At 35.1% G+C, this 23,246-nt stretch overlaps 1 protein-coding gene across 4 annotated transcripts in view; it reads right to left on the bottom strand.

The window, feature by feature from the left end:
* Window positions 1-2,983: 2,983 nt before the first annotated feature.
* LOC150106833 (ras-related protein Rab-24-like) overlaps window positions 2,984-23,246 on the bottom strand; it is an 86,446-nt gene continuing 66,183 nt past the window's right edge. For all 4 annotated transcript variants that reach the window (XM_090392741.1, XM_090392744.1, XM_090392743.1 and 1 more), the window contains exon 7: window positions 2,984-5,494. In XM_090392741.1, the coding sequence (XP_090248867.1) occupies window positions 5,415-5,494 (80 nt within the window). In that variant the 3' untranslated portion in view covers window positions 2,984-5,414. The remainder of the gene's footprint in view (window positions 5,495-23,246) is intronic.

Raw genomic sequence — 23,246 nt, 5'->3', positions numbered from 1 at the left:
TTAGATTTCTAACAAGCACCACCTTTTCCATCATGAGTGGTTGATTCTGTTGATTTTAAGAAAAAGAATCTTAATCAAAAATTGAAAGTGATGTAAATTAAATAAGACAGAAAAGAAAGCCTCGAAGCAAGTCAAGTTTGTGGAACTTAGTTTTAAGCAAATATGAAATCATCATCAAATTCCTGCTATGTACCCTCAAGGGGTGTACAGGATATGATAGTACTACATGAAAAATTTACATCATTATTAATTTCCTATCTACAATTTTCCTCCAAATCAGCCTGTTACTTGTCATGACTCCAACATTATCAGATCTTATATTTCTATCATCTAAGGCACTTTGTACCGTATCAATCCACTTATATCTCGGTCTTCCTCTGGGTCGTTTTGCTGCCAACCTGGCAGAGAACACTTGTTTTGCTAATCTATCCTCGCCCATTCTGTTTAAGTGACCATACCACCTGAGATTAGCTGTGCTAACGCATTCCTGGATGCTGACAATGTCAAGTTCTTTCCTAATATCCTCGTTTTTAATATGATATTGCCATTCATGCCATCTGTTCACGCCTATAATCTTTCCCAGGACTCTCATATCTGTGGTCTCTAGTCTTTGGTCAAGTGTTTTACTTCTGACCCAGCTCTCAGATCCATAAGTTAAAACTGGTTTGAACACTGTCTTGTATACAGCTAATTTAGTGTTCCAACTAATTTCACTCTTATTCCATATGAATTTATTCAATTGACTTCCCACCATACCAGCTTTGCTGATTCTGTTGTCTATTTCTATATTTAATTTACCATCTTCAGTAAAAATCGTGTCTGAGTAGCTGAAATGTTTTACTTGTTCCACAGGTTCTCCATTCACAACACAGTTGACATTTTCAATGATTCTGCTATTTTCATTGTCTTTGTCTTTTTATTGCTGACCTTCATATCTATCTATTACAACAGCTATTCAATTTAGTCAGAGAATCTTGCAGACTTGTAGCGGATTTATTTAGAAGTATAACATCATCTGCATAAAGCAAAGAGCTGACATTAACATCTCCAATTTTGATATCATGTTTAATACCACTTTCCTTCATAATGTGATCCATATAGATAATGAATAACTGAGGGGATAATGTACATTCTTGTCTCACACCAGATTTAACATTAAACCATCTTCCTGTACTTCCTGCATTTCTAACTGCTGACTTACAACTCAAATAAAGACTAAGTATTGCTTGATATAATGCCCCATTGACACCATATAACTGCAGCGTATTGAACAGCTTCTCTCTTGGCACCTTGTCATATGCCTTTTCCAAATCGACAAAACTTAAATACAGATCTTTGTTATATTCCCATGCTTTCTCGACTATTTGTCGTAAAGTGAAGATCTGATCCTGACAGCTTCTATTTGGCCTGAATCCAGCTTTTCTTCACCAAGCTTTTCTTCCACAATTCTTCTCAACCGTTTCTCAAGTATACTTGCATAGATCTTGCCAGGAACACTCAGTAGGGAAATACCTCTGTAATTCTCACATGCAGTTTTATTTCCCTTTTTATATATGGGTACTATGAGAGCTCTACTCCAATCATCAGGAATTCGTCCCTCTGTCCAGGCCTTCTGAACTATGCAGTGGAGCCACTGTAAGACTCTTATACCACCATACTTCAGCATTTCTGGTCAAATATTATCTACTCCTGCTGCCTTTCTATATTTCAAGCCTTTGATGGCTTTTTCTACTTCAAGTATGGATATGTATTCCTGACTGCATGCCTGGTCAGTGTTCTTTAGCACTGTGCTGTCATCACTGCTTGTTTCATTTAGAAGTTTTTCAAAGTAATTACTCCATACTTCAAGGATATCTTTTTCTCCCATTTTCATGTCACCTTTATCATCTCTAACTCCTTTTACAGCACACTTTTCTCCATTCCTAAGCTTCTTCAACAACCTCCAGAATATTTTGCCACCTTCTTGATATTTATTTTCTATATTCTTGCCAAAGTCCTCCCATGACTTTTGTTTAGCTAGTTTTACACAGTGTTTAGCATTCTTGCATTTGTCTCTATATTCTCTAAGAGCACAAGCTGACTTATTTGACAGGAACTTTTGATATGCTTTCTTCTTTTCCTTCACTGCCTTTTTAACTTCCTGTGTCCACCAGGGAGTTCTGATTTTTTTATCCTTACAGACAACCTCACCTCATGCCTCTCTGGCAGAATCAATCAATGTTTTCTTCAGAGTTTGCCACTGAATCTCCAAGGTTTGATTCCTGTTCTCAAACTCTTTCATTTTCTTTTCAATAATCTTTCTGTATTTTAGTCTACAGTTCACATCTGAGAGCTGCTCAACTTTTATTCACTTTAAAACTTTCTTGCATGTTATTCTTTTCAATATGAAATTCAATTTAATCCTGCTCAAGACTAAATAGTGATCACTTCCAATTTCAAATCCTCTGTACACTCTGGTGTCTTGCACCAAGGAGAAAACATCACTATCAACAATAACATAGTCAATGAGACTTTTCTTATTCCTAGCCTCTTCTCTCCATGTGAATTTGTGCACATTTTTATGTTGGAACATGGTGTTAGTAATAACCAGTCCATGTCCTGAGCAGAAATCCAACAGATATTTGCCATTATTATTAGCTTTGCTCTTTTCTCCAAATTTTCCCAAATCTGAATGTAAAATGAGTTGATACACAAAATTCTCAACATGTCCAGCAATTTTTGGAGTAAAATGGACACAGCTGTTGCATATTTTCTATATTCACTTTTGAAAAATTCTGCAAGGTAATTTAATGTTAAGGCAAAAAGATGTAGACATCTCAAAAATTGATTTTGATCCAACAGTGATATAATGATGGACAAAGTTATGTTGCTATAGATCTGTAGAAGTCCTGTAAATCTCTCATTTTTTCTGCAATCTGCATTAATCCAAATACTTTAACAGTAATCATAAATCACAACATGCAATAAAAATAAAAGTCTCATATAAAAAGAACAGCCTTTACATACTTTAATATTTACAGCTTTTACATACTGTATATTCACATGAATAGAACATGCCAAACATAAGTTTCATACAAAATATGAGAATAACATAACTAGATTTTAATGTTTATATTTACTGAGAGGAAGGAGGTTTAACAATTAAATAAACTGCTCCATAAATTCTGATAAGCAGATATTTTCTCCGATGTAGAATGCATGTGTGTGCGTGTGTGTTGGGTTGCAGGACAGGAATGACTATACCGCAACGTGAACTTCTTTTATAAAGCGAAGCATGATATAAAGTTCAGACATCATTAAAATAACACTTTAACCAGAGTTAATTACATTTTAAAGTAATATTTTAATAAAGAAAGAGAAATTTTCTGACATGTAACACAGATTGAACATGTGCAGAGCTAAAAAGGAATGCTTTTATATATACACACAGAACTTGTGCAATGTACAAGTTGATTTTTTTAATTTGCAGTACAAAAATTTTATTGTACCTTAATTTACTCAGTAAATATAAAACTGTATACTCTCAGCAACTATTCTCAAATATACTGTATATAATAAGAGCATAAATAGACCTAAATCACAATGACTATTTCTTTAGAAAAAACATGTGGCATTTTCCTATAATGTACTTCAAAGTACTGAAGAGAGTGAAGTCTCTTGAGATAACCAATCAAAATCCTTTAATAGCTATATAAAATTGTAGCATACATATATAGTTTGCAATTATGATGCTCTTTTAAATTAATTATGATTCTCTCTAAATTTTAGCACTTTTTTTAAAGAATAATTATATTTCAAATCTTCACAATATAAATTTTGATTTACAACTATGCCTTACTTAATTATAGTCTCAATTAGCACAAATTTTTTATGTAGTTTAACCAATTATGATGATTTTAGTAAGTCATCCTATAATAACACAGTATGGAAGCATGCTTGTGCAAATGCACAATCACTTAACATTAGTTTTTCAAGCTGAAAGTCAGTAGCAATTTCCTGCATTATTATTAACTGTTTTTTTTTTAATTATTTAAGCATGCTAATGCTATTAGTCTAAACTATCTGCCAAGAATTATATCTTGACAAAAACATTACCTACATTTATTGCAAAATACCATGCACGAAAGAAGTAAATGAAATGTCTGATCTTTTGCCTGTGGAAACTACTTTCTCTGCCCTTCTGATTGCCTCATAATTAATAGCTTCTTTACCATGCCTTAGATGTTATATATTATATTATATAAATAATTAAATTAGTTTATAATAGTTTAAACTGTTCCAAGTTTAAGTTCTAAATAAATTGTGTGTGCATGAATTTTTCATTACCTGAATTAAAAGTTTATGTTTTTAATGTATATGCATATTTTAGTCAAGTTGGGAACATATCTTTTAGTACTACATAGATTTCAATGAGAAACACTGTTTGGTAATTTCTGTATTAGAAGTAGCCCTTCTAATACTGTTCATTTGTTACAAATAAAGGGGATGAAAAAATATATAGCCTTTAAAAGTTTCAACATGAAATATTCAACTAATGAAATAAATCTATATATTATTTTGGTTTACTACTTACTACAAACAGTAATGGAGATCACACAAAGTCAACACTTAAAAGACTGCTCATTTATTTTAAAAATAAACAGTTTGGGCAAACATACCGTGAGCACAAGTAAACCAAACTGATATCTGTTATGAAGGCACAAATTTAAGGCTTCATGATTGATAGAGTTTACAGAAATATAGTTTCTATTTATTATTATTATTTTTTTACTGCGTTCAACAAAATCATTATATGTCTAAACATTTCCATCAAAGTGTGAGTTAGTTGTTTATAAATATTTGAAAAAATTTTAAACTATCTATTGTAGAAAAATAATATAAACATATACTCCATTTCCACAAACAACCTGCTAACTATTTATCACAAATGCAGCCATTGGTATAAAATATTTGGTATTTAAAAGCTCGTGTTCTTTAATTACAAGAATCTCAAATAATTCCATTATTTATTATTTACATTAATAGATAAAATAAATCTAAAAGTGACATTAATTTTTGTAACAAAAATTCATTTCAATTATATTTTAAAGCAATTTTGTTATAATCTAATCTAACATAATTACATACTTTAAAAAAATTATGCACAATTTAAATGGTCACTCTCAAATGAAAAGTATGTCCCTTTTTCTCTATTTCCTCCAACACTGCTAAAACAAACTTTGTTTGTTTTATTTCTTTTAGGGAAACAAGCTACTTAAAAGTAGTTCTTTCATTTTGGCATTTATCTTCTTCTTGTCATAACAAAGACTAGATCAAATATTATATCAGGTCACTTGTGGTTTGCAGTAAGTGAAAATGATAGTTGGTCCACAAAACTCTCACTCAAAACTTTGCAGCATCAGAAAGTGACTATTTCAATTACGTATTATATTACCTACACAACATGAGCTGCGTTGCTTCTGTGTACTTTCCTCTACATAAAGGCAGTCGACACCTAACCACATAAATAAAAACATAGAAAGAGAGAAAATATATCTGGTTAATAATACAACCATCATCTTGAGACTATCATATAGTCTAGAGAATAAGGTATATATTTGCTATGTAAGCTAAGTATATAACATTTTTAAAAAATGACTTTCCAAATGAATAATAATAATAATTATTAATTATCAACTTCCCCAAGAGAGAGAATCCATGTAGAGTATCAATAACATGAACTCCCAAAAATTATCAAATTCCTATCTATCCATTTAACTTATTTGCAACAGCACTACTCGATACTGACTTTATGTTTGTGAGGAGAAAATTCAACCCCTCAATCAGTAAGAAACTAACTTGGCTCTGAAAAACCCATCAGCAGATGGGGGAAGTTGTGATTAGACCAATAGGTATGACAGTAGTCCCTCATATTGCCTTGTGTATATTGCTAACAACACTCTTATATAACTTTCAGGGTGATCTCTTGTGTCAGATTCTTGTGTTGATTCTATAATCCCTTTAGTAACTTATGTTTCTGTGATATATCCTCTTTTCCACTTAAACCAAGATTTGTACCTCACAAATCTTCAATTTATTTTCATAGGGAGACCTCTACAGACCAGTCATTTCTACATCCTCTCAACCATTTCCATATTTCCAAGAAACTTAGTGATGAAATCTGTGCAAGTAATCCAGATGTTATAAAGAGGGATAATAAGATCCCATATTTCTACTTATTAAAGTGATCTTTTGAGTTATTCTGTCCACTTTTACAATTCCTCTGAACTTCAACTTTCTTCTGCCATAATACCTAGCTAAAAATGACTAAAATTCCATCTACAAGAATGGATGAAACTTTCATCCAAAGTGCATTACTTTAGACTCTGTCATAACAAATTAGTAACTGTTAAATAGACTGCCAAATGTAACTGGCACCTTTGCCAGTCTATTTAAACTATGGTTTAGAATCTCTACATACAATCTAGCATGGAATTTGATTGGAATGCTCCTCTTGAACTGATTTACCCACCAAACATTAGCTACTGTTATCCAAATTTTAGCGAACACCTAAGAATAAAAGGCCTCCTTCATTTTAGGAACACTTTTCTTCTACTATACTTGCTAGTTCACTAACTAATATACCCACATCATAGGTGTCAAATCCATTGGATTCAGGAGAACAGAACACACAAATATGTTCTGTTCCACTTCCTCCCCATCACAAAAAAAGCTTACAATTAACACACTGTTACTATTTGCTTTGTTTTAATTCTGCTATTCCAATGTACTGTTTACAAATAAGTCTAATATTCACTATGCATATCATTTGATTGTCATGTCCTTGCATATGATAGCTCTCTCTCTCTCTCTCTCTCACACACACACACACACACACACACACACACACACACACACACACACACACACACACACACACACACACACAAGAGAGAGAGAGAGAAGTGGTATTTTCCTCCCCACCTGATTATTATGTATAATTCTTCAAAACGCATTAGTCCCCATTTATGAAATAAACATCTAGTAATTTTTAGTGGCTGTTTTTCCACACAACAGGACTTCCTTTTATATATCCAAGAAATGCTTAGAACATTTGAAGTAATTTGTTCAACAACATTGTTATAATATGTTACAAAAAAGAAATATACATATAATATTTTACTCCAATCAACATAAGGTATATATATGGAAAACAATATACAAAATAAGGTGTAATATTCAATTGCAGGCTATTTCAATGTGCATGATTTTGTTCTGTAAAATGTATGCTCTTTTCAGAACAAAAGATTTATGGAAGGGTAACGAAATTGGACAGTGTGTCTTAAGTGTTTCAAGTGTGAATGCCAAAAGTGATAAAAGAGTAAGATGAATTTATAGCAAAGAGCTAAAAGATGAAATGCATGAAAATGCAATTGACAAAGTTGATGTTGCAAGCGGTAGAGTGACTACAAGAATGAAATGGTGGCAAATGAAGAGAATGACCAGATTGTAATGGAAAATATAGCAAAAGTATGTGGAAGTCTCCACAAAACAAAAGTAAGGTTGAGTAGTTAGAGACCTGGAGGATGGTATGACAGAAGCAAATGAAGGAAGAGATGCAAGAAGGAGGAAAGCAGTGTATGAAAGAGTGAAAGCATGAGAATAAGGATCGAATTTTGTATGGTGATTCATTGACGAGGAATGCTTGTGGAGAGTGTGATGAAATCATGTTTTCCTGGTGGGAAGATTAAGGATTATTAATGATGCTGTAAGTATTAATGATGCTTAGAGCCTGTGTAGCTCAGTGGATGTGCCGTTTGCACACCACGGCGCTTGGCCGCACGAAGGAAGACTTGGTTTCGAGTCTAGTCGGCGACTAGGGGAAATTTTTCTAAGCCTTTTTTCGACCGGTTCCCGAGTTAGTCGATCTCTGGCACGGTCAAGCGGGTTTTTCCTCACGGAAACTCAGGTTTTTTGTCCTGTAAACTCAAGAAAATCGACCGTAGAACCCACATTATTTCAGACATTAAATATATTGTGTTAGGGTTATGGACCACGAGATGGCGGCACATTTGAGCCATCTCTCTTCACTGTGTACCATTTAATTAGTGATAGCCTTGGGCCATCTATCTCTGATTGGTACTAGTGGAGATTGAACTGCCCACTCAATCTTCGAAAGTTAGATAGGGCTAAAATGGCCTCGCCTACTCCTCGTATACGGGAATAAAAAGGCATTAGTTGATTTTTTTTTTTTTTTTATGATGCTGTAAGAATGCAAAGAGTGAAGGTGAAAGAGTTTTGGCTGGTGCAAATGATAGCACATTACAAGTGTGATGTACAAGAAAATATGAAAGAGTTGCATGCAAAAAAGAAGAGTGACAAAGTAAAAGTTGTGGTCTGTTGCCACAGTATCAGAAGCAAGATGAGATAAGAGATATGACTGTGAATGAGTCAGAGGTTGTGGGATGAAGGAGATATTGCAGTTTATGTATACCAATACCAGAAATATTCAGAATAAGAGAGGGGAGTTTTTGGCATTGGTTAGCTAAAGTTGGGCAAAAGTTATAAGTATTAGTGAGACTTGATTGACCGAGGATGATACAGGAATAGAATGCAAAAGATATAATATCTTCAGAGAGGACAGAAGGAACAGGAAGATGGAAAGGAGTTTTGCTAATGATAGCAAAAGAACTGAAGTCAAGAAGTGTAGAACTGGTGAACCTGGTGATTTGGATTAGAGAGTAGCTGATGGATGGATATAAAGAGTGGTTTATGGAGGAGTTAAGTCCAGGAGAAAGCAAGTAACTAGTGGTGGACCACAGGATTCAGTACTTGGTCCTGTGTTGTTTAATTAGTACATTCATGATATAAAAAATGATCTGATGGGAAGGAAATATTTGGTTGTATGCTGATGACTAAATTGTTAAGAACAATGGTAAATGAAGGTAATGTAGAGATGAAGCAGTGTGATTTAAATAGACGAGCAGTACTGTAGGCAACTGATGAGGCCAAGGATTTGGGAGGGGGCTACTATGGATAGGAAGTTGAAGTTTAGAGGATATATTGCAAACGTAGCCAAAACAGCATATCAGATTATACAGTTGTTGCTATACTAACAAGAAGGAACAGAGAAATTATTGTTTCCCCTTTATAAGGCTACATCTGGATTACTTAGTGCAGATCTGGTCACTCAGATTCCATGGGGATGAAGAAGTGGTGAAGAAAATATAGAGGCAAGTGACAAAGATTGTTTCAGGTCTATGGAATGCACCCTATGAAAATAAATTGAAGGTCTGTTGGTTTTAAACACTAGTTGATAGGTGAAAAAGAGATGTGATAGAAGCATATAAGTCATTAAAGGGGTTTTAATATGTTTGACTCTGAAGACTTTTTTTTTTTTCAGTACATGGCAGGAAGGGACTGAATGAAGGGTCACCCAAGGAAATTATGTAAGAATGTGGTTAAGCAAAGGTGTTAAGACTACATTTTTTGCTTGGAAGATAGTGAATAGGTTGCCAGAGATGGATGCTAGTGCTTTGGCAGTGAATGAAGAAGAGATATGATAGGTACTGAATGAATAATGGATCTCCTGCGATGAGTCTTCTGACTCCATGGAGATATGTGCATAATAATAATACTAATATGAGGTTGTTCCTTGTTACCAAGATTTGTTAATACAGTGGGATAATCTAAATAATAAAGGCACAGAAATCTCATGGAATAAGAAAACAAAAACTTTTCACAGATGATAATATCAGATATTCAAAATAAATTAGAAAGAGTTATACAATTAAAATACTATAGTACAATCATATGGGATGAATAGATTAATGACCACTAATATGCATTCTATAACTTTTGATATATATCATCCATTTATGGACTTAAGTTATGAAAAGGTTTGGTGAAACTCATAATTGCTCTAGGCATTTCCAGGGCATTTGATTGGGTCTGGCATAAAGGCCTGTTTACCAAATTACCATCTATTGCCTCTCCTTTGCCACTGAATTACTAATTTCTTCTGTGGTCATTCAATATATGTATTGGATGACATCCTTTCTTCAGATTTCTATACAAATACTTTCTCCTCATAAATGATCTTTTCTCACTAACCTCAAATTCAACTCCTAATTCTCTGACAATAGTGCACTCCATTCCTCTTCTTTGTTTCACAAAAACTTTCTCAGATTTCAGCACTTAAATATCCCAAACTACAAGATTTTCCATACTCAATGCCTTAAACACTGATCACCCATACATATTTCAAGGAGATGAGGACAACCCTATCAAGTATAAAAACATAGTCCCATCTTATTTCATGAAAGAAATAATATGAAGATCACCATGAAAAATCAGATCTCTCTCTTCTTAGGCTGTCTTACACTTCTAGTATTTTGTAAATCTCAAATCTTCTCTACCCTTCCTCATTAGGGTACTGTTTTCACATTTGAGGTGATGAACCAAAAATCTCAATAAAAATATTTAAATCCAACATATGTTAGTTACAGGTAAGGATTGAGAAATGAGAAATAATTGAAAAATTTCTTAAAGTGCTGAAGATTGAAGCTGTTGGGAGACACATTATAAGAAAGGAGACAGAAGTAGATAGAATAAATGAGGAAGAGGAGAAGCAGGTTCGATACATTTGCAATTGTACTGAAAAGAGATGCTGGGCATTGCTGCTATTTTAACAGGCCCAACAGTAAGCAAAAAAATTGTTTGCCAAGTTCAGTGGAGAAATACACAGACTTGAAACATAGCAATAGTGAGGAAGAGGGGGTTTAAGTAAGTCTCTGAGGGAAAGGTCATCTATGAGCTGAATTGCTCTTCTCTAGACAGTATCAACAATTTTTAGGAAGGTTTTAAGTACACAACCCCAGATGTTTGAACAGTATTCTAAGGATGAGTGGATTTTGGATTTATATAGGGTTAGTGGAGTCTCCATATCTCAGTTGGTATAAGCAAGTCCTTTGAAAAGACCCATGTTTAAATCCCTGGTATGATGTGGGGAAATCTTTATCAAGTCTTATTAATCAAATGGTGGGTTAGCCAGTTTCATACAGAGGTGGAGAATTTTTTTTCCTCCCAGAAATTTGGTTTTCATTCCTTAAAACAGGATGCAGCAGAGGAGTGGCATGCCATTAATAAGGTTAGTAGTTGGGTGGGTGTAAAATAGCTTCTTGAGCAGAAAAGAATGCCTAGAATTTTATAGGCCAAGGAAGATATTGATGGGATACATTTATGTCAGGAGAGGCTGAAGATAAATATCAGTCCAAGAAGAGATGTTTGATTCTGTCTGGTGATTTGTGTATTACTGAGGGCAAGGGAAGCTGAGCTGAGATCTCTTTTGTGAGAGAAAAGGCAGGACTGCATTTTGGTAGCAGTGAAGGTGACCAGGTTGTCTTTATGCCAATGAAGGATGGTATAGAGATCAGTGATAAGGAATACATTGTAGATGATCTTGAAGCTTGGGATGTCTGAGAACTACATCTCAGACATCCCAAGTTTTCATATGGTTTGTCAAAAGAATAGGATGAATAGACCGCTTGACAGTGTACTATCATCAGTAAAGCTGTGGATAGGATTAGTGGTGACTGAGAGTAGGCCATTTATGTATAGGAGAAAGAGGGTACATGATAGAAGGAAATCCTGAGGCACCTTGTATTGGTGGCAAAGATTGAAGAGATGGTGACATCCACATGACATGCAGTGAACAACCAAGGAGAAAGCTGGCTATTCACAGAGGGTAAAAGGAAGGAAGGAAGACTGAAGAAAGGCAGTTTTTGCTGAGCTGGTCTTGATGCCAAACACAAATCAAAAGGTCCTGGAAATGTGAAGTGTGATAGTGCACATATCTCTGAACCTTTTCATGGCATGTGTTCAGTGGTAGGTGATATAGGCTAAGATCACCCATGGCTCTGGATTGTTTGAATCCGAATCCATACTGATAGTCGCTGATTAAATGGTGAGCATCAAATGGTAGTGGAAAAGTTGATTAACTGTTGATAACGTTCTCCATTATTTTGGAAAGAACTGAGGTGATGGTTGAATGGTTGTATGCTTTTATCTGCCTTTTTTGGAATGGGTTGAATATGTGCTTAATTCCATGTGTTGGGATAACTGCCAGCTGAGTACAGAAGCTTGAAGAGATGATAGAGGAGAAGACAGGTTCCAACTCTGGATACCATTTGAATAAAATTGGAGAGATGTCAAATCAGAAGACTTTTTAGTGTCCTGGTTATTTAGTATTCTTTTTATACCTTTTTTGCTAAAAAAAAAAAAACCACAAGAACTATATGGTGTTCAGTTAAAGGCATGGAAGGAGGCAAAATTTGGCTGAAAAAGTTCCATGAAAAGTTCTCTAGAGCAGAGTTTCCGACTATGTAAAAATAAATTTTTTAAAAAATTACAAAAAAAATATATAAAATTGATAATAATGGAAAGAAAAAAATCCTCAGCCCACCCATGGTACAAATGTACTATAGGTTTAGTAATAACCTTTTGTGGGTGGTAACCACATAAAAAACTTGACTGGTATGGGTGGAAAAGAGGAACAGGTAGATACCTTCACTAAAGAGCTGGATCACAGATAATCAAGCTTTGTGGAGAGAAAAGGTAAAAGAGATCAGAGTGGTTTTTGTTTAAAGACTGGCAAATGGAGAAGATGAATATTACTAAGTGGGAGCAAAGAAACCTTGAGTCAGAGGAGGTCAAAAGCAGGAGATTCTAAATATGGCAGTAATGTCAGATTGCACAATGGCAAAGGTGACAGGACACCCTTGTAATGAAATGAATCATGAAGAGTGTATACTGGGAATTGAAGTAGACTGCAGTCAATGTAGCTCCACGGGTTTCTGTTAAAGAGCAAGAGGTCTGGTCTGGATGTCTAAGTAGTGATGAATGCCATTTATGATGGAATTTATGCCACAGATGCTTGTAAAGTGGATGTGAAAGAGATTTATTTATTTATTTATTTTTAGGGATTCTGGTAAGTTTGGAATATTGTGGTTTGATTTATATGAATAGATTAGTTTTGTTCTGTTGCTATCCAGAAGAGTGCAATCCAGTTTACTGATGATCCCTTTCTCAGAGACTTTCTCATTTATCTATTTCTGCTATATGCATCTTCAATAGGTATTTTCATGGGTGCTGTTCCACTGAACTAACTGTCACCCCCCCCCTTCCCTTAAGCTTGCAAATACACAAGTGACTGTTGGTCAAAATTCACTGTTCAGCTTTGAACATACCAAATATTATTCTCCTTCATTCTGTTTGTCTCCGTTTTTAGAATAACCTTCCCTGTACAGTTTCCTCTAGAGTATTAAAAATGTATCAATGGGTTCCTTTTTTTTACTTTAATTATTTGCTCACATACAGTGCTGATGATGTGCTATAGGTTTTATGATCTCTTCTATTAATGGAATCAATATATACATGAAATCTAAACAGAATAGTCCAAATGTAGTCTTATCAAAGACTTGGAAAAGAAGGAGAATACTTTTCTTATTTCTATAGGTCTAGTATTCTCTTGAATACTGCAGTTATCTTATGTAATAACTTAATCATCTTAACAATGTGGCCACAACCTTTAATTCTTTGTTTACTATTTACCTTCATTAGTTTAGATTCACTGACCACATGCAGAAATTTCCATTAATAGAATGCTCAAATGGTTTCAAGTATAAAATATATAACCTTGATGCATTCGAACTATGCTCATTTTCATTTGCCTCACAGCATCAGTTTGTTCAAATCCTGCATAATTGTGAATTGGATACATCCTTTATAACCTCTCCAACTTTGCATCATGAACTAATAATTGGATATTAGCCTCCAGAGCATCCCAATATCACTAACACACAAAGAAAATTGCAGTGGTCCAAGCATGAAACTCTGCAATCTGAGGAGGAGGAGGATGATGATCACTGCTCTTTATGCACTAAGATTCAGTACCTCTATATATCACTTTTAGATCAGTCAGAAGCCTATTTTGCATACCCATTCCTCTGAGTTTATATAACAACTGCTCATTTGAAATCCTGCCATATACCTTGGCAAAGTATTGTCATATACCTTGGCTAAGGATGAACTACATTTTTACCTGTATATGAAAAAATTTTTATGCCTACAGCCAAATGTGAACATAAATTTATTGCTAGCAAACTAACAAATTATATTACACAAAAAATGTGTTATAAATTTTGTACAAATTAAATTGCAATACATTATTGGCAAAACTTACAAATTTCCTAAGGATATAGTTAAGGAATTAATGTACAGTGCTTACAGAAAACTATGCAAAGAGACAATTCACAATGTGGAATATGTCCAACCCAAACTGCAATGCAGCTCTCACAATGTAGTACCACGTACAATGCTTAGCACTAAATGATACAGGAGTTCTTGAGGCAAACTGGCCTACTCTTCCTTCAGAGCAAGAATAAGGACTTTGTTTTCTGGAAGGGAATTTTGAGCAGCAATGCATCTCCCTATTGCATCCCAAATATGTTCTATGAGATTAAAATCTGGGGAGTGTGCTGGCCACTGAATTCGATTAATATCCTCACTCTTCAGAAGTACCTCCACTGCTCGTCTACAATGTGATGTAACATTGTCATCCATAAAAATGAATTCTTCATCTACAGCACTATGGAACAATTGAACAAAAACTTCATTGCAATATCGCTCACCAGTTATAGTCCCCTTTCCCAGTACTTATAGCTCAGTGCATTAATTACGCATAATGATTCCCCACACCATGACCGAAGCATCACTGTATCTAACCCTTTCAAGAACATTCTCACAACGGTAAGCAGTACCACTTTTATGCCAGATCAAGTGTCATCTAGAATCAGAAGAAAGACTAAAACTATCATCTGCTAAGAGTACATTAGCCCACTGGTGTCTTGTCAAATTTTTATGGATACAACATCACTGAAAACATGCTCTATGTATTGAGCTGACCTGTGGTTAAAAGGGAAACAGACTACAGGACTTTGGACGTATAGGCCTACTTGTCGCAGACATCTTGCTATAGTTTGTTGAGATATCCGCATACCCTTGTTTGAATAGATCTGACCTGCTGCTGTTATAACCAAAAATCTATCTTAATGCTCTGTGGTAGAGCAAGGATGACATCTTAGCAAACGTCTGGAACACATTCCAGACGTTTGAAATGATCCCAGAGCTTGGATACAATGCTATGTGAGATTCCAAACTCTCTGACAATATCAGCAATTCTGTGGTGACTTCAAGCTTTCCAAAAATTCTTCCCCATGTGAAATCATCTAGATGATGTCTATTACAAGATAGTCAAGACTGCAACTTTATTCCTTCATGAAAAGATCTTCCTTCAAACATAAATCGCTTAGGGTAGCCTTTTGCCATTTATCGTGTTCAGTGCTACCATGTGATCCCCTTTGCATGCATTTCAAAAATTTGAACGTGTACTAGCTTTCTACTCAAAATCATCAGTTATATAAATTGCCACAAGCTGATTCGTCTGAATTTGCAGCTGTAATCTTCAGAAATAGTGTTTGTCCTTAGGTTTTGGACACCAATGTATATTCAATTCCCATAATCCAATCCAGTTGTCACTATTGTAAAACATGAACTGATGCTAAATGTGATACTAAAACAAGACCTACATTAAATTCACAGAGTATTAAAGTGTCATCTGCCCACACTACTCCAGATTTTTTTTTTTTTAAATGTGAATCCCAATGACAAAAGATAGTGAACCTGTTACACATTAGTGCCACCAGTAGGATAAAGGATTATACCACTTCAAGACTCCAATATGCAAGAATTGCATATATCAAGGTCTGAAGGTTAAGGATATTGCTAATTCTCTTATCCATTTCTTTAGCATCTGTTTGGGTATCCTATTTAATTCCACCATATCTGCAATGCTTTCAACACCTCTAATGACTATGAAAGAATAAGCCATGAAATCACATTTAACACTTTCTACCATGAAAAGTGTCAGATATATCTAAAAATATCTGAGTTATAAATAATCAATATGAGCCTGCCCAGAATGTATATCTTACTATTCTCTGAATACTAAAGAGAAACCAAATGAAAGGGATAAAAGGTAATAAAATGTTAATGTAATTTCATGGTTTATTTCTTTACATAGCAAAAGCACAGTTGCAGATTTCATTAGGCCTTTACTGTTCCCATACTTTTATTTTGCTCATCATGCCTTCTTTATGCTGCTTCTGGCTTGCTATAATGAATTATTAGAGTAGACTTACAAGTTTATTAACAGTGCAAGGATGAGCATATAACAAAGTGATATGACTGTATAAAAATTAGTACATGCACGAGTGATGACCGAAAAAATATTAAACAGCATCCAGTAATCAGCCTATTCTTGTATAACTGGAACTAATGTAGTATCCATAGCCTTCGTAGCTCAGTCGGTATAGACGAAGCTCTTTGGTTGGAAAGATCTGTGTTTGATTCCTGTCTATGTGAGGAACTTTTATCTGGTCTCTTTTGACTAAAGGCGAGTTAGCCGGTCTCATACGGAGGTAGAGGATTTTTACTTCCGGAAACTCGGGTTTTTTGGTTCTCAGAACAGTCAACCGGTCCCGTGAACACACATGGATCTACAATCAAAAATACATACTTAGAAGTCCCTCATTAGAGGGTACAATCGCAACCAATCCTAAGGGACGGATGAGGAAAATTGGGGGGAAAAACCCCACGACAATAACAACGTGATATCCTGTCTTACTCTGTAAAAAAAGCCATAATATTGTATTCATTTCACATTAATAGGTGCATTCTGGATACAATATACAGTAAAATAAATAATAACAATAATTATTATTATTATTATTAAGAGAGAATTCCAGGGAGTCAGAAACTCATTGAGGAAGGTCATACTATTCACACCAGCTGTCATACCTGTTCTTGAATTCATTCATGCTACTTGCACACACAACATTCATCATGCATCACTCAATGAGAGAAAAATGTAGCCCCCCCCCCCCTTCTTGACAGCATTCATTCTAAACTTCCAAGGATGCATTTGCATCCTTTAAATACTTTCCATACAATGAAAAATTCTATTTACTGAAATTCTGAATAACCCTTTCAGAAGTTTGTAACTTTCAATCATATCACCCCCTCTTTCTCCAGTTTGCTAGGTGTCTGCAGTCTACAAATTCTCAATCAGTCTTTAGATTGAGAAAGGTATTGCTTCTTATATTACTTGGCTGTTGAAGAGCACATTCACAAGTAGAGATAAGGAAGTTGTTGTTCCTTTTTATAAGGCCTTGATACACCCACATCTGGATTACTGTGCTCAAGTCTGGTCCCCAGGGTTTCTTGGGGATGAAAAAGTGGTGGAGAGGATTCAGAGGCGAGTGACCAGGATGGTGTGGCCTGTGGAATGTTCTCCATGTGGATAGATTGAAGGTGTGTGGAATGCAGAAGTTGATTGATAGGAGAAAAAGGGGGATATGATAGAAACATTTAAGTTGCTTAAAGGGTTTTATAGGACAGATGCAGGAGAAATGTTTCAGCACTTGGCTAGAGAGACCAGAACAAGGAAACATTCCTGGAAGTTGAATAAAGGTGTGGTTAGTAGGGGTGAGGACTAGAAATTTTTGCTTGGAGAGTTGTGAATGAGTGGAATGGATTGCCAGAGTTAATTGTGAGTGTTTTTTCTGTTAATATGTTAGTATGATAGATTGGGTCTCCTGCGATAAGTCTTCGGACTCCAGGGTGGTGCCCATATGATAATAATATATTCCACAATCCTGATATCATTTTTGACATTCTCCTTTGCACTCTCTCTCCACTCAGAATCATAGTGGAAACCAGGAGAGAGACTGGATCTGCACACAATAGTCCAAGTGAGGTCTTGTCAAGGCCTAGTAAAGAGGCAAAATTACTTCCTTAACTTTATATGTCAAGGTTTGTTTCAGCATTGCAACAGGTTGTATGTTGCATGTCAAATCTTTCCAATGTCATTAATGTATAAAAGAGAGTATGTGGCCGTGCTCTTTTAGTCCTAAGTAACTAACTTTAAGTATCTTCAGGGAACTCATTTCTAGTGAGTATGGGAGTGGAGAACTTGAGGTACCTGATGCTGGACCAGGCCTTACTTCACATAATGTACTTCTGTTATTATATTATCTTTAGACTGTCTCCTTTCTTTTTATCTTAACCCCCCCCCTCCTCCCCTTGGAATGAGTATTTGAGGGATAGGGGTGTATCTTTTCTGTTTTACTGAACTTTCTTCTTCATTGCAGTGGGAGTCTGCCTTCTCTCCCAGGTATTTGGCCTTACTTAAATAGGCAAATGTGGCAGAAGAATGACAGGTTGGCTACATTAAACTAAAATGCCTTAGATCAATATGGATTAAATTGCTAAAATAATTCATCATAAAATATTATTGCCAGAATCACATTTAATTTAAATGTCTTTATTTTTTTAAATTTTCAGGCAAGTTTCATAGCAATTGTAAATACAATTATAGGAAAATGCAAAAAAAAAAGATAACAACAATTCAATTGAAAGCATGTGATATTAATGTGCACTATCGGCTGCAAGAATAGATACATCTGCAATTATAGATATCCAAAATGAATTACAATAAAATAATTTAGTTAATAAATTATTTTTAAATATAAACAAAAAATTAATTACAAATTAAGGAACACATGAATGGTGAGTATTAGTCAGTACAACTTTCCAAAATTGAGAAAATTATAGGAAGTTATTTTTGTTCTGGTTTGGGTTATGAATATGTGCTTCACAGCTTTCCTTGTACAGTCTTACCAGAAGAAAACAACTTTTATGTAACACTTTGGTTTTATTCCACTGAATCCTGTGTTTTGTAAATAATGCATGTCTTGCTAAACAGGATTTGTTGGGTTCTTTAAGTGGAATGTATTCCTGATGTTCCTCAAGATAAATTTGTGCAGAACAACCAGTTTGTCCATAATAACATACACTGCAAGAGCAGGGAATTCTGTAAACTTCTGTAAACTCCAGGAATAAGAAAGAGGAGGATATTTGTCTTTAGGTGAAATAAGGAAGGTCTTAAGTTTGCAAACTGGATGAAAAGAGTAAGTTAATCTGTTGAAGTAGTCTTGCTATTTTTTCTGAAAGCTCTTTATAACATATGGAATACAAATTCTGGTAATTTCTTCTTGAGGCAGGTTAAGACAACAGCCAGCCATAATTATTGATTGATTATTTTTTTGATAGTTTTTGCATTACTACTTTAATGCAAACTATCTTTAATGGTTATAATAATCTGATAATTATAATATATAATCTATAATAATTCTGATAAACAGTTCCTGTTTAGAAGAGAATTTGTAGAACATATTTTATGAGCTCTGTTGACTAAAGATTTGATTACACCATATTTCTGACAAGGATGATGATGAGAGTTAGAATCAATGTATTACCAGTCTGAGAACCGAAGACTACCCTTTGGTTGACGTAGAACGAGAACATTCAGAAAAGGAAGACAATTGTTATCTTCTACTTCCAGAGTACATTTGATTCTTGGGGTGGGAAAAAAAAAAAAAAAAACACTTCATGTTCATAGACACTGTATGGTCATCCCCATACATCCCCAAGTTTTGGGAGTGAAGCCTTCTGCTAAAAGTGGTAGGGTCACAGATGCCTTTTCCACACAGATTTAGTAGGACTATCACAAACATCCACGTCAGGATTCGAACCCGCAGCCTCTTGGCTGGAGAGCAGATATGCTAACCACTTGGCCAAAGAGGCCAACTGGCCTGGTTAGCAAAATGGTTAGTGTATCTTGGGTTTATTGAATTAATTTTTTCAAGAAATTTATAAAGATTAGACAAGGAGGAGTTCCATATAGCAAACACATGATCAACAAATCTGTACCAAATCAATGGTTTAGGTGAAAAAACATCCAGAATATGTTGTTCGAAATGTTCCATAAAGTAATTAGCTAGAGTTGGAGAAAAGGGAGACTCCATAGCTGTTCTCTCTATCTCTTTTGTACAGTTTGTTCTGGCAGCTAAAGTATCCTGAATTAACGACAAAGTCAAATAATTTTACGTCAGGAGGAAAGTCATTATGAAGTAATTCAATTTTATCTGTCAGAGGAATATTTATAAACAGTGAGACTACATCAAAACTTACCAGAAGATCTGTGGGTTGTAAGGATAATCCTGAAATTTTATTCTTAAATTCTATTGAATACTTTTATGAAAGCAGAATTTCCAGTAAATGCTGAAAGAAGATTAAACCTATCTCATCCAGAATCATGGCCATTAGACGACTACAAGCAAAAGAAAGAAAACTTTTATTAAAATAATAGAGATATATATGATCTTGATCCTTCACATCCAGAAGAATATCATATTGATAAAAAATTGCTAAAAGAAGTGTCGATAATGCTACTGCACAAAGGAAAATCAACTGATGAATCTTATGCCAAAGAGATTATTAAGAGAGATTCATTAAGGGAGGCCACATACTGCACACACTAGCTGTCATACTCATTCTTTAATTCATTCACATTGCTTGCACACACAACATCCAATGGTAATCCATTCCAATCATGCACCACTCTATAAGAGAAAAATCTAGTTCCTGCCCCTTTATTGATCACATTCAATGCTCAGCTTCCAAGGATGCCTTCTTGTCCTTTCCCTGCCTTCCATTAAACGAAAAATTCCATTAACTGAAATCCTGTATGAGAAGTTTGTAAGTCTCAATTGTATCATCCCACTTTCTCTTTTGCTAATGACTGCAGTCCACAAATTCTCAATCTGTCTTCACAATCAGTATCCCACAGTCCTGATATAATTTTTTAACATTGTCCTTTGCACCTTCTCCACGGTATCAGAATTACCACATGAACAAGGAGACTAGACCTGCTCACAATAGTCCAAGTGACGTCTTATCAAGGCCTTGCAACATAGAGGCAAAACGACATCCTTATCTTTACATGTCCAAGTTCATTTCAGTACAGCAATTATCCTCTAGTATTTGCAGTCTTTGCTTTATGGCCCTTGGACTTCAACTTCCTATCTACTAAAAACTCCAAGATCCCTAGCCTGATCAGTTTCTTATAACATAATCCCACCAATATAACATGACATTGGATATCTAATCTGACTGAAGTGCATGATTTTACATTTACTAACATTGAACTGATAGCCATTTTCCAATGCCTACAATCCCAGTCTATTCAAATCATTCTGCGAGCGCTGCATATCAGCTGCATTCCTGATTACCCTGCCTAATTTTCTATCATCAGCAAACAGCTGTATGTTGCCTATCAAATCCTTCCCAATCACACTAATATTTTACAATCCAAACGCTATTGTCCAATTTATGCAACAGTCTTCCATGCTCAAAGCCTTAGCAAAATCCAAAAGTATCATGATGTATTCATTCCCCTTGTCTAATTTAATGGTAACATTATCATAGAATATGAGCAAGTTGTTAACTTTCCCTTATTAATCCATTTTGTTCATTGCAAAATAAAGATTCCATTTCTGAATGCAAATCCTAACCAACTTTTCCAAACCTTCACCACCACTCCAGAGATACTAGTAGGTTGATAGTTGGATACATCAGTCTTTGCACCACCCTTGTGCAATGAGATTACCATATGAGGAAGGGGAGGGAGGGTCTGGAAAGTTCTGATAAATGCCTAGAACACAAATGACAAAAAAGCAACCGATATAACCACAAGAAAGAAAACATATGTTAAAGCCCCATGTTTCATCAAATTGTAAGAATTTGTTCTTTTTCTTTTAGGATATATAAGAAGACAAAATCAATTAATTTTTGTTCTAAGTGTTTATCAGAACTTTCCAGACTCCCTCGTATTCTTTCTACTCCTGTGGAATCTTCCCAGTTCTGGAACTCAAATTATATACCCTGGTCAAAGAAATAGCTAGTTCAGCTGAACACTCTTTTAGTATCTGTACTGAAAATCCCCATCAGCCCCTATTGCTGAATTCTTATTCAGTTTGTGCAACAGCTCTAATACATCCTCCTCATACATCTGAATTTCTTTATTAGTGAAGTGGTAGGCAACAGTTAGCAATATCGCATACACCAAGTTGATAGCTTTTAGCAAAATGGGCACTCATTTGTTGAACAACTTTTGCATCTGTCACCCTCTCACCATCTGCATTCAGTGGAGTTATTCTTTGACATTCATTCTTTCTTTTACTTGCAGCATAACAATAGAATTCTTTGGGCGGTTTCTTTAGCTTGCAGAGCCAGTTTCTTTTCATACTCAGACTTAGCTTTCCATACAGCAATCCAGTCACATCATCCTTTTCTAATGAATCTCTTTCTTGATGAGATTACACATTCATATCACTCTATTAATTCTTCAAACTTTAGGGATACGTTCTGATATTGCATCATTTAAGTATTTTTTAAACACTACTCATGCATGTCAATATCCTTCCCATTCAACAGCCGATGGTGCAGAATCCAGCATACTTCTCAGTTGGTCATAATTTCCTGCTATGTAGTTCAGCATGTAACCTTTTCTGAATGGAATACTGTTAAACTTAGTCACTATTTAGTAACATGGTCACTATCACCAACCATAGGCAGAATAGTCACATGTTTAATTGAAATCCCCTCTGACACTATAACAAAATCTAACACCTCGAGTTCTTTCTATCATGTGCTGATTGAGGAAATTGTCTCACAGCAGCTCAGTAAATTCATCTTCATTCTACTCATGCGATTTCATAGCTACTCAATCACTGTTCAGATAATTAAAGTTCCCCATTTTGATTACTCTTTGTGCACCCAACATCTTTATTTGGCAATGCATATCTTCTTCGCTATCAACTAATCCACTAGGTACAACACCCCACTATGTATTTGATCTTATTAACCTTCACCTCACACCAGATGGCTTCAAACTCACTGCCAAATGAAAACCTGTCACTAGTATTAGTCATAGGTCTCAACACAAATTGGATTCAAGCCATCCAATATCATTAGTAGCATGCCTCTTCTCTCCATTTCTGTTTGTCCTTCCTAAAAATACTGTGCCCTTTACACTCGATACGAGTTAGTATGCCTGCTTCTAATATTCTCTTGTCTTCTGATATGTTTGTCTGTAATACTAAATAAGAACAGAGATCTGACACAGATGGACAACTTCAGATCTCTGTTCTTATTTAGTATTTTATTTATGCAGCATCTTTTGCACATGCTTGATGGGTCCAAACTGGATGAACAGAAAATCTAATTCATTCTCTCCTCAATCATTT

Source organism: Typopeltis vanoorti, chromosome 5 (assembly GCF_054136105.1).
Source record: "Typopeltis vanoorti isolate ZY-2024b chromosome 5, IOZ_Tvanoo_1.0, whole genome shotgun sequence".
Lineage (NCBI taxonomy): Eukaryota > Metazoa > Arthropoda > Arachnida > Uropygi > Thelyphonidae > Typopeltis > Typopeltis vanoorti.
The sequence above is the reverse complement of the archived record's forward strand: the minus strand, read 5'-3'. Positions and strand labels throughout refer to the sequence as shown.